A 13,011-nucleotide genomic window follows, 5' to 3' on the forward strand; every position below is an offset into this window, starting at 1 on the left:
GCAACGAGGACTATAGCCCCTGTATGTGGGGAGCTTAGACCACTAGGCCACCAGTGCGCCAGAAAGTTTTAAAGTCCTGGTGAACTTTGAGGAATTTTCTATTTTGCAAAAAAAAAAGATTGCTAATGAATAAAAAAAAATAATAATAAAGTAAAAGGACAAAAAAAAGAGTGATGGATAAACTCCACTGTCCAATTGTTTTATGTAAGTACAAACTGAAAGCTCCACAGTGCTGAAGTTTATGTTTCTAACTGTTGTGCTGAAACGTCAGTCAGGTGTGTTACTCATCTCTCTGTTGAACAACTTCACAAACATCAGCTCTTCCTACTGCTGTAAATACCATCTCCATGACAACTGCACTCCACTGTGGTACAGCCAAGTCAAAAGGAAGACCTAAAATAGATGTAACAACCCACAGACCAACGTTGAGTCCACTCTGATACTCTGCAGTCAGTGTTGCATCACACACAGGAACACAAACACACACTTTTCCTCCATCTCTCCCTGACTTTCCTCTAGCTTGTCTCTTCTCTGCTTGTTGCTCACAGCTGCAGCGTTCCCCTTCAGCAACACTGGCTGGAACCTTTCATCTCGAAGGCAGCCGTGTCTGATTACAGGCAAATTGCTGTTGATTGATGCTCTCAGTGTAGTGGCTGCAGTAGTATTCTCCACAGAGGCTGTCACTTCACAGTTGTCATTTCTATTGGCAGAGGTCCTTTCTCTTTAAAGTCTAGAGTTACAAAAATAAACATGTAAAAGAGGGGATGTCTGTCCACTTTTTCCCTGCAGCAGAATATTTTTCTCATTAATATGGGTCACAGTGGGAAAAGATATCATCAGCAACACGTTCAGTGCCTGATTTAATTATTTTCACTGCATGCAAATGAGGTGAACAGCTGTGGAGGTCTTTTCCTGAAGATCAGCTCTGAGTCTTATAACACAACTACAGCAGTTTCATCGTTACACCAGGCAGACTGTCCACACTACAAGTAAAGTCTGTCTGACTTAATTTCACACTTAGAAATCATCAGTTTAGTCACGGCCCCCAGATAAATAGGCTTTCATTAAACTTGATGAGGCTTGTTTTGAAACCAGCTGCTATTCTGAGCGCAGTTGTATTATCTCTGTTTAGAAAAAGGGAATTACTTTAAACAGGAGTCATTAGTGCTTTTAATCGAAGCTGCTGCATTGTGTTCATTATAGAACTGAATCATTCAACACGGTGGCTTTCAGAGAGGGATGTTACAGCCAACAGAAATTTGACTTTGCTTTACTTCCTGCAGCAATCAATATAGTGTTCATGCTGTAGAAACACATGGACACTCATTATTTGAGGAGCCTCAGCTGTGAACAGGTGACCACACTGCCACCCTGTGTGCACCCGTGGTCTCATTTCAGTCTGAAAAATGACATCATCCACTTACCAGGATATAATTAAAGATATTCAAACTGGAAAAAGCAAACTACAATGCAATTAATTTGCTCATTGGTTAAATAAGTAATTGATACATTTGAAATAATTGAAATATGATTTGAAGTTGAAGAGGCAGCTGGAGCATAAGGACTGGAAGTACTGTTGCTGGGGTGGCAATTAAAAAGGAAGTGATGGAAAGAAAAGAAAATGTAACGTTAACACCAATAAACTTAAAATGAAAGTACAAGTGCTGCGTAAGTTTATTTTAAGCTGAGGTGAACGTTCAAGAACTGAAACAGAAACACAGTTATGTCTTCTATATTGCATCTTTTATATATTGTTGCTGTTGGGCAGGAACCTCATGTTTCCATATTTAATCATTTAGATTTTTTTCAATTCATCAATGCTGTATGTCGTCCTTTATGGCTGTGTGTTGGCTTTGTAAAATATAACAGATGAAAGTATTATTATGCAGTGTTCAGTTATGCAAAAACATTGTTGGTTTATTTACTTCCTGGAAAGTAGTGGTTTTGGAGATGCAAGGTTTCTGCCCAATGGTGACAATCTTATATTACATTCATGAGATACATTTTATATACATTTTACATATACTTTATAAGGTATCAGTATGTTGAAGAAGATTTCTTTTAAAATTCAGACCTTCAAACAAAAAGTTATTTTTAGCTTTTAGCTTAGGAAGACAATGTTGATCAATAAGAGTCTGATCTTACAAAAACTGACCTGTTGACTTTTGTGTCTCCATCAGGAGCGACGAGGAGACGGCCCAGAAGAACAACGCCTTGAAGCAGGTTCGGGAGCTGCAGGCGCAGCTGGCAGAGCTTCAGGAGGACCTGGAGTCAGAAAAGATCTGTCGAAGTAAAGCTGAAAAACTTAAAAGGGACCTGAGTGAGGAGCTGGAGGCTTTGAAGACGGAGCTGGAAGACACGTTGGATACCACCGCCGCCCAACAGGAGCTCAGGTGCTTGTTTCAAACAAAATTATGAGTGATGAAGAAGAGACTCACTGATGTTGCTCATCAGAGCCTGTTTGCTGATGTCAGGGAATACAACTCTATGGCAAAGTTGTGTGAAGACAAAGCAGTGTTTCGTTTATCTGCCACAAGTGAAGCCTTTTTTCTTTTTGTCAGTGTTTCTGTGTTGACTGAAGCAATAAATCCCTTCTGCCAGACTTGTTTTGATTGTTCAAGTTTTTTCTCTACCCTAATTCAATCCCTCTTCTCCAAACTCAAGGTCCAAGCGAGAGCAGGAGGTGGCAGAGCTGAAGAAGGCCATAGACGAGGAGACCAAAAACCACGAGGCTCAGATACAGGACATGAGACAGAGGCATGCCACAGCACTGGAGGAACTGTCGGAGCAGCTGGAGCAGGCTAAGAGGGTGAGTGGGAAAAACACATCCGTTTGCATACAGACTTCTGTAAACACAAATAGAAAACTGATCATATTTTACACATTTGGTTCGTGAAGTTCAAGGCTAACCTGGAAAAGAACAAGCAGAGTTTGGAGACTGACAACAAAGAGATGGCCTGTGAGGTGAAGAGTCTGCAGCAAACGAGGATGGAGTCAGAACACAAGAGGAAGAAACTTGAGGGCCAGCTGCAGGAGCTCATGGCCAGGGCCACCGAGGTAGAGCGGGCCAAGGGAGAGCTGGGTGATCGCTCTCACAAACTCCAGGTGAATATGTCACAGATTCAAAGACTCTGGTGCTGCTATTCAAGGAAAAGCCGTTGCCCCGGCTCTAGAAACAAAACGTATCTGGACTCTTTTATTTTTGCCTTTCTCATGACTACATTTGTCCTTCCTCAGTCGGAGCTGGACAATGTGTCTGCTTTGCTGGAGGAGTCGGAGAAGAAGGGTGTCAAACTTGTCAAGGAAGTTGACAAACTGAACAGCAGACTGCAAGATTTAGAGGTATGAAAGAAAGCGTCAGCATCCCTGGCAAAACATGTCTAGAGCCAGAAAAAAAACATGATTTTAACTCTGCATAAGGTACAAAGGCATCTAATCTTTGTGACTATAACTGACACCAGAGACAAAACATCTGATGAAGAACGATGCAAAAACTCCTTTTCTGAATCTCAGCCATTTAGATCAATAGGATTAGGTTTTCAGGCTGGAGTGCCCATAGTGTGTTTTATTTACAAATCATTTCTGTTTGTTGTTTCGTGCACAGGAGCTGCGCCAGGAGGAGACGCGTCAGAAGCTCAACCTCAGCGGCCAAATCCGCCAGCTGGAGGTGGACAAGAGCACGCTGTTGGAGCAGCAGGAGGAGGACGAGGAGGCCCGACGCAACCTGGAGAAGCAGCTGCAGTCGGTGCAAGCTCAGGTACATGCTTTCATGTTCACAGATGTGTATCTTATACGCCGATGTTTGCCAAAAGAAGATTGAGGGGAAAGTTTCCCACTGTTTACCTGATGCAAACACCTGTCATTTTGGTGCAGAGCAGCATGAGGACAGATGTATTGCAGCAAATTAAAGACCCCATGAAGAGAAATTGTGACCTCAGAGTGTGAGAGAGGAGAGCATGTTGTTGGCTGTTTACCAAACAGCACAGGCAGTAAAAGTGAAACTAGACACACTGCACATGTTTATCAGAACATCTGTGGTCAAAAAACTGTAACACTCAGGTACATTTGGATGAAGTCAGGAGGTTTAAATTAAGTATAAATGACAGAAAAAGAGATCATTGTGCTGTTGTATTTTTACAGTGCTTTTAGAAACTATAAAGATGAGAATGTTAAGACTGACTATAAGGAACAAACACTAACACATATCTTCCAAGTTGATCTAGAAATATTGAATTGAACCATTTAAGTTTCAGTGTTAGATTGCCTAGCTGACACAACTGCTGTCTAATATATTCTCACTGTCATCTTCTCACTGACACCCCAGAAGGCAAACTTTTTACATTATTTTATATTTTCTCCATCTAAACAATTACAAAAATCAAGATGATAACTATCTGTAAGTTTGTACTGGTTTTAAAAAATAAGTTCTTTCTGCAGCTGTTTGAGACAAAGAAGAAGCTGGAGGAGGATGTGGGAGCCATGGAGGGCCTGGAGGAGGTGAAGAGAAAACTCCAGAAGGACATGGAGCTAACCACCCAGCGTCTGGAGGAGAAGACCATGGCCATGGACAAGATGGAGAAGACCAAGAATCGGCTGCAGCAGGAGCTGGACGACCTGATGGTGGACCTGGACCACCAGAGACAGATCGTCTCCAATCTGGAGAAGAAACAGAAAAAGTTTGATCAGGTAAACACTGCTGTCGTAAAGTTTCAGAGGTGAAAGCTTGTGGTCAGATTTTGGAAGTGTAATTCAAACTGTTTCTTTGTCTATATCAGCTGCTGGCTGAAGAAAAGACCATCTCAGCTCGGTATGCAGAGGAGCGGGACAAAGCAGAGGCCGAGGCCAGAGAGAAAGACACCAAGGCTCTGTCTATGGCCAGAGCTCTGGAGGAGGCACTGGAGGCCAAGGAAGAGCTGGAGAGGTTCAACAAGCAGCTCCGCGCTGAAATGGAGGACCTGATGAGCTCCAAGGATGATGTGGGGAAGAATGTGAGTGACCTTGGAGCTGTTAAAAAAATCATCTTCATGAGGATTCCCTTCTATCAACACATTTCACATAGTAGATACATTTAAGTGGTTTTGCTGATGCTTTGGTCTCCTCCTCATTGATGCTTTGACAGGTCCATGAACTGGAGAAGTCTAAGCGAACGCTGGAGCAGCAGGTGGAGGAGATGAGGACTCAGCTGGAGGAACTGGAGGATGAGCTGCAGGCTACAGAGGATGCCAAGCTGCGGTTGGAGGTCAACATGCAGGCCATGAAGGCCCAGTTTGACCGAGACCTGCAGGCCAGAGATGAACAGGGAGAGGAGAAGAAGAGGGCGCTGGTCAAACAGGTACACAGGACACAGAGAAGATGACTGACTGCAAAAGTTTGATTCTTTCTTTGAAACATGACTCATCAACTCAAGGAATTACACTTTGACAGTCATGCCGAAAACACACATGGAATTTATAGTTTTAATGCAACATACCTCATGTCCTGTTGTTTTACATCTGCAGGTACGGGAGATGGAGGCAGAGCTGGAAGATGAGAGGAAGCAGAGAACGATGGCTGTCGCTGCCAAAAAGAAGCTGGAGATGGACCTGAACGAAGTGGAGGGGCAGATTGAAGCTGCAAACAAAGGCAGAGACGAAGCCATCAAACAGCTCCGAAAACTACAGGTACACACTCCAATAACAATTCCACTTGTTTCTGACATATTTGCTTTATGAATTCAGACCAGTTGCACTTACATCCCTTGTGATGAAAAACTTTGAAAAAATAGCAAAAGAAGAAGTGGTCTCCCAGATCGATGGGAAACTTGACCCACTACAGTTTGCATACCAAGCTGGGAAAGGAGTTGATGATGCAAAGCTTTTCATCCTCGGCACAATTTACAAAAAAAATAAATCCCATGTAAGACTTTTGTTTGCAGATTTTTCTTCAGCTTTTAATAAGATGCAGCCTCACATTTAATTGAAAAACTAATTTCTTATTTTAACTTGCCTGATCAGATTTTATTGTTGCTTTTAAACTTTTTAACAGAATGTTCAGCAAGTTTTTGTGAATGGTTGCATGTCACAGTCTATCAAGACAAATACAGGTTCCCCTCAAGGCCGTGTCCTTTCTCCCCTGCTGTTAATTACGTACACAGACAGCTGCAGAGCTTCTCAAGAGGGCCAATAACTGCTTAAATCTCAGATGACACTGCTCAGAGCAGTTTTCTCTACTTCAAGGACCAGACTCTGACTACGGTGTGGCTTTGTCATCCTTTGTCCATTGGTGTGTCTAAATTCTTTCTGAGTCTCAGAGAACATGCAATCCAGTTTTTATCACTCTTTTATTGAAAGTCTTTTAACATTTTCTTTTATCTGCTGGTTTCATGGTCTCTCTTTGAAAGACAAGAACAGTCTGAACTGTATTGTTAGAGTCTGCTCCAAAATGATTGGTGTATAGCAACAAGATGGGCTCCCTTTGGAGGAACCGCATCACCAATAAAGCCAGAGGGATAATAGACCAACCTGGACACATCCTAGCCAAAGAGTTCTTTTTAATGCCCTCAGAGCGGCACTATCTCGCTCCTCTGAGAAAAATAAACAGATACTCAAATTATTTTATTCCTTCTGCCATCAGACTTCTAAATGCTGATGATAGCAGTTTTTAACAGATTGTCCATGTGAAATTGTGAAGTTGTGTATTTATAAGGTGGTTCATATTGTTTATTCCTCGCTACTGTGTTTTTTTAAAAAGTTATTTTAGTGTATTTTAATTTATTATTTTACTTTTTATGATAAGCCCCATCTTGGACTGTTGTTGTCACTGAAATGCTGACTGTTGAGTGTTGTTTGTCTGTTTGTTAGTGTTTGTGTTGTTTATCGACAAGCTGGTACACTGCAAACCAAGTTGCCCTCTGGGATTAGTAAAGTTCTCAATCTGAATCTGAATCTGAATTAAGCCAAGGCCTACATGAGACAGTCTGTGAAATAATGATCATGTAGTCGGTAAAAGCTCAGACTAACTGGTTATTATTCTCTGTCTTACTTGTGCTCACATATCATGATCTGGGTGACGTAAACAGGACATATAATGTTGACATGATGTCAAAGACCACGTCTTCTACCTATATTTGCTCACATTTTAGCACATTGGAAACATACACAAATGCAGAATTAGCTGTTAGCAGTTCTTGTTTACATTTCACCCATGGACGTACCGATACTGAGGAAAATTTCAAATGGAGCCATTCCCAGTTCTGTAGCTACAAGGAGTGGTATTTTTCTGTGATCTGAGTGGATATTTCAGCATCATTCAAAATAAAATTTCAAGTTTGGTTTAACTACAATGTCTGCATCATGTCTTGTGCTCAGATTTCCTTCAGTTCTGACTCCAACAGCATTTTGAAAGTCTCCATGAGTCACGTGTTGACCGCATCTACCGCCCATGATGCAGAACGTGTCAGACTGAAATAACTTTCTGATTTCACTGAATCCACCCTCACTCTTTGACAACCCCTGGACTGAGCAGTCACTTTCTGCTGTGTCAGCTTTTGACTTGACCCATGATGTCTCTGTTTGGCAGGCTCAGATGAAGGACTATCAGAGGGAGCTGGAGGAGGCCAGAGCCTCCAGGGATGAAATCTTCTCTCAGTCAAAGGAGAATGAGAAGAAACTCAAGAGCCTGGAAGCTGAGATTCTACAACTACAGGAGGTCCAGAATGTATTTGGTCTGAAATGAAAGCTTTTGATTGACAAGCAAAGTGAGAGACTTGTGATCCTTATATGTGTGTGTCTGTGTGTGTGCTTGCGTGTGTAGGACCATGCAGCATCAGAGAGGGCCCGTCGACATGCTGAGCAGGAGAGGGACGAGCTGGCTGATGAGCTCTCCAACAGTGCTTCTGGAAAGTGAGCTACAGTCACCTTTTTTTAACCACTTCATCTGGTTGATGTTTCTGTTAAATACAGAACTCCATTAAATTCAGTGTCAGTATATTAAAATCACATGGAGTAAGAAAGGGAGGACTGAATTAGGTGTGTCTCCGTGTTTGTGTGTGTGTGTGTGTGTGTGTGTGTGTGTGTGTGTGTGTGTGTGTGTGTGTGTGTGTCTGTCTGTCTGTCTGTCTGTCTGTCTGTCTGTCTGTCTGTCTGTCTGTCTGTCTGTCTGTCTGTCTGTCAGGTCATCACTGCTGGAGGAGAAGAGGAGACTGGAGGCTCGTATCGCCCAGCTGGAAGAGGAGCTGGAGGAGGAGCAGGGCAACATGGAGCTGCTGAACGACCGCTTCAGAAAGGCAAACCTGCAGGTAACTGACTGCACCTGAGGTAGTAGTTAGAGGAAGTGATATTAATAAATAAATGCATCCAAACTGAGCAATAAATCCTCATCCTTAGTGTTTTGAACTGCTCAATATCTTCTCACATGAAGTTGACAACATACAAAGCATTAAATTGTCTTTCCTGCCATCCCATCATCTCTCTCTCTCTCTCTCTCTCACCCCAACTGTCTCACTCTCTCTCTCTCTCTCTCTCTCACTCTCTCTCTCTCTCTCTCCCTCTCTCTCTCTCTCTCTCTCTCTCTCTCTCTCTCTCTCTCTCTCTCTCTCTCTCTCTCTCTCTCTCTCTCTCTCTCTCTCTCTCTCAGGTCGACAGCCTGAACGCTGAGTTGACTGGAGAGCGCAGCACAGCTCAGAAAAGTGAGAATGCTCGGCAGCAGATGGAGCGACAGAACAAGGTCTTGTATACATCACTGAATACATTAGCATAGATTAACACATGGGTATGTACAAGCAGGGGTTTGATAAACAAATATGAAGAAGCCGATCACCACCCAAACAGAGTAAAATCTAAATCCAGAGGTTTAACTTAACAACGATTAGCAACTGCTTCATTGTGAAGGGGCTTAATGAAATGCTGTCTATATATGCTGATGATACTAACAACTGAACATTACAAACACAGGATTTGAAAGCCAAGCTGGCAGAGCTTGAGGGGGCTGTCAAGTCAAAGTTTAAGGCGTCCATTAGCGCCCTGGAGGCAAAGATTCTGCAGCTGGAGGAGCAGCTGGAGCAGGAAGCAAAGTAAGCAACCAAACTCACCCATCATGTGAAAGTTAGACAAATCAAAAAACACTGATGGTAACGAGCCATGTTTCAAACTTCCAGGGAGAGAGCAGCAGCCAATAAGATAGTTCGCCGCACGGAAAAGAAACTGAAGGAGGTGATGATGCAGGTGGAGGACGAGCATCGTCATGCCGACCAGTACAAGGAGCAGGTTAGACTCATTATCAGCGAAGTGTTGAAACATTAAAAGATACATTTTGACTAAGGATTGATGCTTCCAGCTAACCACCCTCAACCTCTCCCTGTCTCCATCTGTTTCCCCATGGGTCTGTCCTCCTGTCAGATGGAGAAAGCCAATGCTCGAATGAAGCAGCTGAAGCGCCAGCTGGAGGAGGCGGAGGAGGACGCCACCAGGGCCAACGCCACCCGCAGGAAGCTGCAGAGGGAACTAGATGACGCCACCGAGGCCAGCGAGGGCCTCACCCGGGAGGTCAACTCCCTCAAGAACCGCCTCAGGTATGCATTGGAAGAGTCTGATGAGACTGGAAGAGTCTGATGATCCTTAGTTAGAGATTGTGTGCTCGTTCACAAAGTATAGGTTTAGCGTTAAGACTAGACACGCTGTTAAAGACATTAAAGTTACATGTTTTCTTCATTTTAAACCTTTAGTTCAACTTTCAGTTTTTAGGCTAAGGGTAGTTAAGCTAAGCTAATTGTCCCCTTGTTAGATGTTGGTGGTGTACATCATGTCCTCTCAAGCTTGGCAAGAAAGAAAAGTAGCAATCTTGAGACAGTTATTGAATCACTCTTGAAAGCTGAGGAGGTTTAACTCATGTTGGGTCACCTTGTTCTGATCAGGCGCGGTGGTCCAGTCAGCAGCTTCTCCTCCAGCCGTTCGGGCCGCCGCAACCTCAACTTGGACGGTGCGTCTGTGGACATGTCAGACGATGACGCAGACAGCCGCTCTGGCGACTTCAACGAGACGCAGACTGCCAATGCCGAGTAAAACAGAGACCGTCACATTCCTCACCTACTCCCTAGTCTCTCCCGTCTCATCCACCTTTGACCAGCGACTAGTTCAACCACCCTCCCCAGAAAAAGTTACTTAGCGTCATCATTATCCTTTTTCATTTCAAACCACTGACTGGACAAAAAACCTGGAGCAGTGAGCTGAGCGCGCCTCAGCCTTTTTCTATCAGCTAACACTGCAGGGAAAATCCACCGCCCTCCTCTGAGTAAAACCTCCAGTGCAGAGTCACAGAGGCAAACAGACAACTCCGCCTTACTCTGGTCTCCTCCAACAAGCTGCTAGTCAAGGCTCATCTCTCGGCCTTGTATCTTATCGTCAACACTCCCTTCCCATCAAGCGCAAAGTTATCTGCTTATTGAGATAGGTGCAAAGTGCTTTTTCTACATATGAAACTGCGTGTGTGTGATGTAGGTGGAGGCTGTGAGGTGTTGCACATCTATAATATAACCCATGTGAATGCACTCTGTTGTGGAAATGCAGGACTACAAGGAAATGTGTTTCACTCTGGTGTTGTTGTAAGTGTTCATGCTCACTAGTTGTGTACAAGACATCTCATACCCCCCCCCCCCCCCCCCCCCCCATGTTCAAACTGATGGTCCTCTCACAAAGGTGAAGCCCAAAAATTAAGGTCACTGTCGCCTTCGCACAACCACACAGGCTGCTTGTGTTGCAAGAGTTTCCCTCCAACGTTCAGACTGTTCCTCTTTAAGACTACAGCACGACGGGTTCACCATCACCTCGGGACGGGCAACACGAAAACATGGACTCTGAATGGAAAGTATTACTGTGAAGAAAAGGTGTTTTTAGTTTCTCTGTTGCTTCATCTCAACTTTTACTGAAGGAATGTGAAGCTGGGTTTTAACTGGGAATCTCATAAGTTCACCTGTTTTTATTGTTGACCACTATTTGAGAACACAATTTTCCCTCTACTGTGATGTGGTGAGAGCTGGGAATGATGCAAACATGCTGGAAAAATGCAAAAAAAAAACAAAAAAAACAACTGTACAGGAAATTGTATGAATATTAACTGGAAACCAAAAGAGAAAACACAGCTCTTTCTGAAGCACTAAAGTGGCACTTAGTCCACGTTTTCAGTGTGACACTAAATGGTTAGAGCTTGACCAAATCATGTAGTTTGATGAGGAATGGAGACTAATTGGAGTATAAGCATCCTCTTACTACATTTCAGTGTTTGTGCCTAGCCCCTGTTTGTGCTTTTGTCACATTTGAGTCACTGAGCAAAGAAAAAAGGCATTGCCAAAACCCCGTACTGCTCTTTTTAACATCTGGATCGAACAAATATTCAGCCTGTTGCACAGTTCACTTTTTGAGCCAGGGTGGAGACAGTTTTAATCTCTTAACTGCTTTCTCAAGCAAAGAGTTTTTTTCTTCAATGTTAAGAATCATGAACAAAATGTAAATGCACATTTTAATTTTTAACTATTTTATTGTTATTCTTCATGCTGCATTTTATTCATTGTGATCCTGGTTTTAACACGTTTATATTTTTCTTGCCACAAAAGCAACAATGGAGATGTCACTCCTGGTTACACAATAATCTTCTCATGATCTCATCACAGTTGTTTTAAATGCATATTTTTCTAAAGTGTGTTGCACTGTGGGAAATGAATTAGTATGAGACTGTACTGCTGCATTAATTCTGATCCATTTGGGGTACTTTTTTGACTGAGTCTGACTTTTCTCATCCATGTCAGCTAAAAAAAAAACAAAAACAAGAAAAGATTACAGCAGAAGAGTAAAAGGCTTGGATATTTTTTTCATCCAGATGTTTAGAGCTGAATAAACTACAGTTTGGGAAAAACCTCTGTCCAGAATCTGTAACTAAAATGTTCTGGATACAAAACGATGAACAAACAAGGGTTAAGTTAATGACTTACCTATCTGACTACATCAAGCACTTGTTATTTATCAGCGACAGGTTGTTTTATACGTCTTTTTTTCTTCCTCAGGATTTTAGTTCTTTGAATAGCATTCTCAGCTAAACAGTGAAACCACTACAGTGTGAACCTACCTTCAAGGGCACTCATATCCTTCTGTCAGACTTTGAATTGGTCTTTTATTCTGGATGTGCAGGCTAGGAAGGTTGTATTATTTGCCCTTCTCCTGAAGTGTTAAGTTTGTCTTAGTGCCTTAGACACTAAATGAGAACAGAAAAAGGATTTCAGTGCAGATGTGAAAAATTAAAACCCTGATGAGATGAAACAGGTTCACCAAGGAGGCGCTCAACACTTAATCTTTCTTTTGTATTTTTTTGCTGTGCTTCATATCATATCCACCGTGTACATCTGTGCTCATAATAATCAAACTGGAATACTGATTTTGACACAAACAGGTTAACTGGAAGCAAGGCAGAGAACTCTGCTGCAGCATTTCCCAAAATTCAGTTTGTACTAAGATTTTTAGTATTGAAGGTATTGTTGGGAAATGATGCAACGCACAGGAATTCATTTGGTTGGAAGCTTTATCATCCACAAGTAGTTAACTCATTTTTATTGTATTATTATTATCCAGCTGGCTGTTGACAACCAGGCATTCAACTGCAAATACTCCCATGGTATTATTTCCTGTATACCTGTATTTCTAGACAGTAATTTTTTTGTTTTGTTTGTTTTGTAAAAGGAAAATAAAGCATATTCATTGTAGCTGTGATGCTGTTTTGGTTTGTTTTGGGGGGTGGGGGTGGACAGTGAAGGAGACTGTCAAGTAACTGAGGTCCTGGGGGATACCTGCAGTTTATTTCTGCCCTGACACTGCTCTGCATCGGCCAAAAATTAAACATTCACAGTAAGATTGTAACTTCTAGCATTAATATTGCTTAGCTATCTATTTTTAACTTTAGAACTCTCTCCTGTGAGATTCAATCAGCAATATAGTAAATAATGCAATATGTAGGCAAGATGTTTCCACTTAAGCTGTTACAATTTCTTAA

The 13,011-nt window shown here is 42.4% G+C and overlaps 1 protein-coding gene across 4 annotated transcripts in view; it reads left to right on the forward strand.

Moving 5' to 3' along the window:
• The window catches only part of LOC117815666 (myosin-10), a 63,221-nt gene extending 50,492 nt beyond the window's left edge, over positions 1 to 12,729 (forward strand). For 3 of the 4 annotated variants that reach the window (XM_034687513.1, XM_034687516.1, XM_034687517.1), the window contains 17 exons: positions 2,181 to 2,393; positions 2,665 to 2,809; positions 2,899 to 3,105; positions 3,238 to 3,342; positions 3,605 to 3,757; positions 4,438 to 4,686; positions 4,776 to 4,988; positions 5,120 to 5,332; positions 5,499 to 5,660; positions 7,558 to 7,686; positions 7,792 to 7,880; positions 8,152 to 8,275; positions 8,614 to 8,703; positions 8,931 to 9,049; positions 9,134 to 9,242; positions 9,375 to 9,547; positions 9,890 to 11,039. In XM_034687513.1, the coding sequence (XP_034543404.1) occupies positions 2,181 to 2,393; positions 2,665 to 2,809; positions 2,899 to 3,105; positions 3,238 to 3,342; positions 3,605 to 3,757; positions 4,438 to 4,686; positions 4,776 to 4,988; positions 5,120 to 5,332; positions 5,499 to 5,660; positions 7,558 to 7,686; positions 7,792 to 7,880; positions 8,152 to 8,275; positions 8,614 to 8,703; positions 8,931 to 9,049; positions 9,134 to 9,242; positions 9,375 to 9,547; positions 9,890 to 10,037 (2,641 nt within the window). In that variant the 3' untranslated portion in view covers positions 10,038 to 11,039. Of the gene's footprint in view, positions 1 to 2,180; positions 2,394 to 2,664; positions 2,810 to 2,898; positions 3,106 to 3,237; positions 3,343 to 3,604; positions 3,758 to 4,437; positions 4,687 to 4,775; positions 4,989 to 5,119; positions 5,333 to 5,498; positions 5,661 to 7,557; positions 7,687 to 7,791; positions 7,881 to 8,151; positions 8,276 to 8,613; positions 8,704 to 8,930; positions 9,050 to 9,133; positions 9,243 to 9,374; positions 9,548 to 9,889 lie in introns of all 4 variants that reach the window. The other variant, XM_034687512.1, reaches the window with a different exon arrangement.
• The last annotated feature ends 282 nt before the right edge of the window (positions 12,730 to 13,011 follow it).

The sequence above is a fragment of the Notolabrus celidotus genome, chromosome 7 (assembly GCF_009762535.1).
Source record: "Notolabrus celidotus isolate fNotCel1 chromosome 7, fNotCel1.pri, whole genome shotgun sequence".
In the NCBI taxonomy this organism is placed as follows: Eukaryota; Metazoa; Chordata; class Actinopteri; order Labriformes; family Labridae; genus Notolabrus; species Notolabrus celidotus.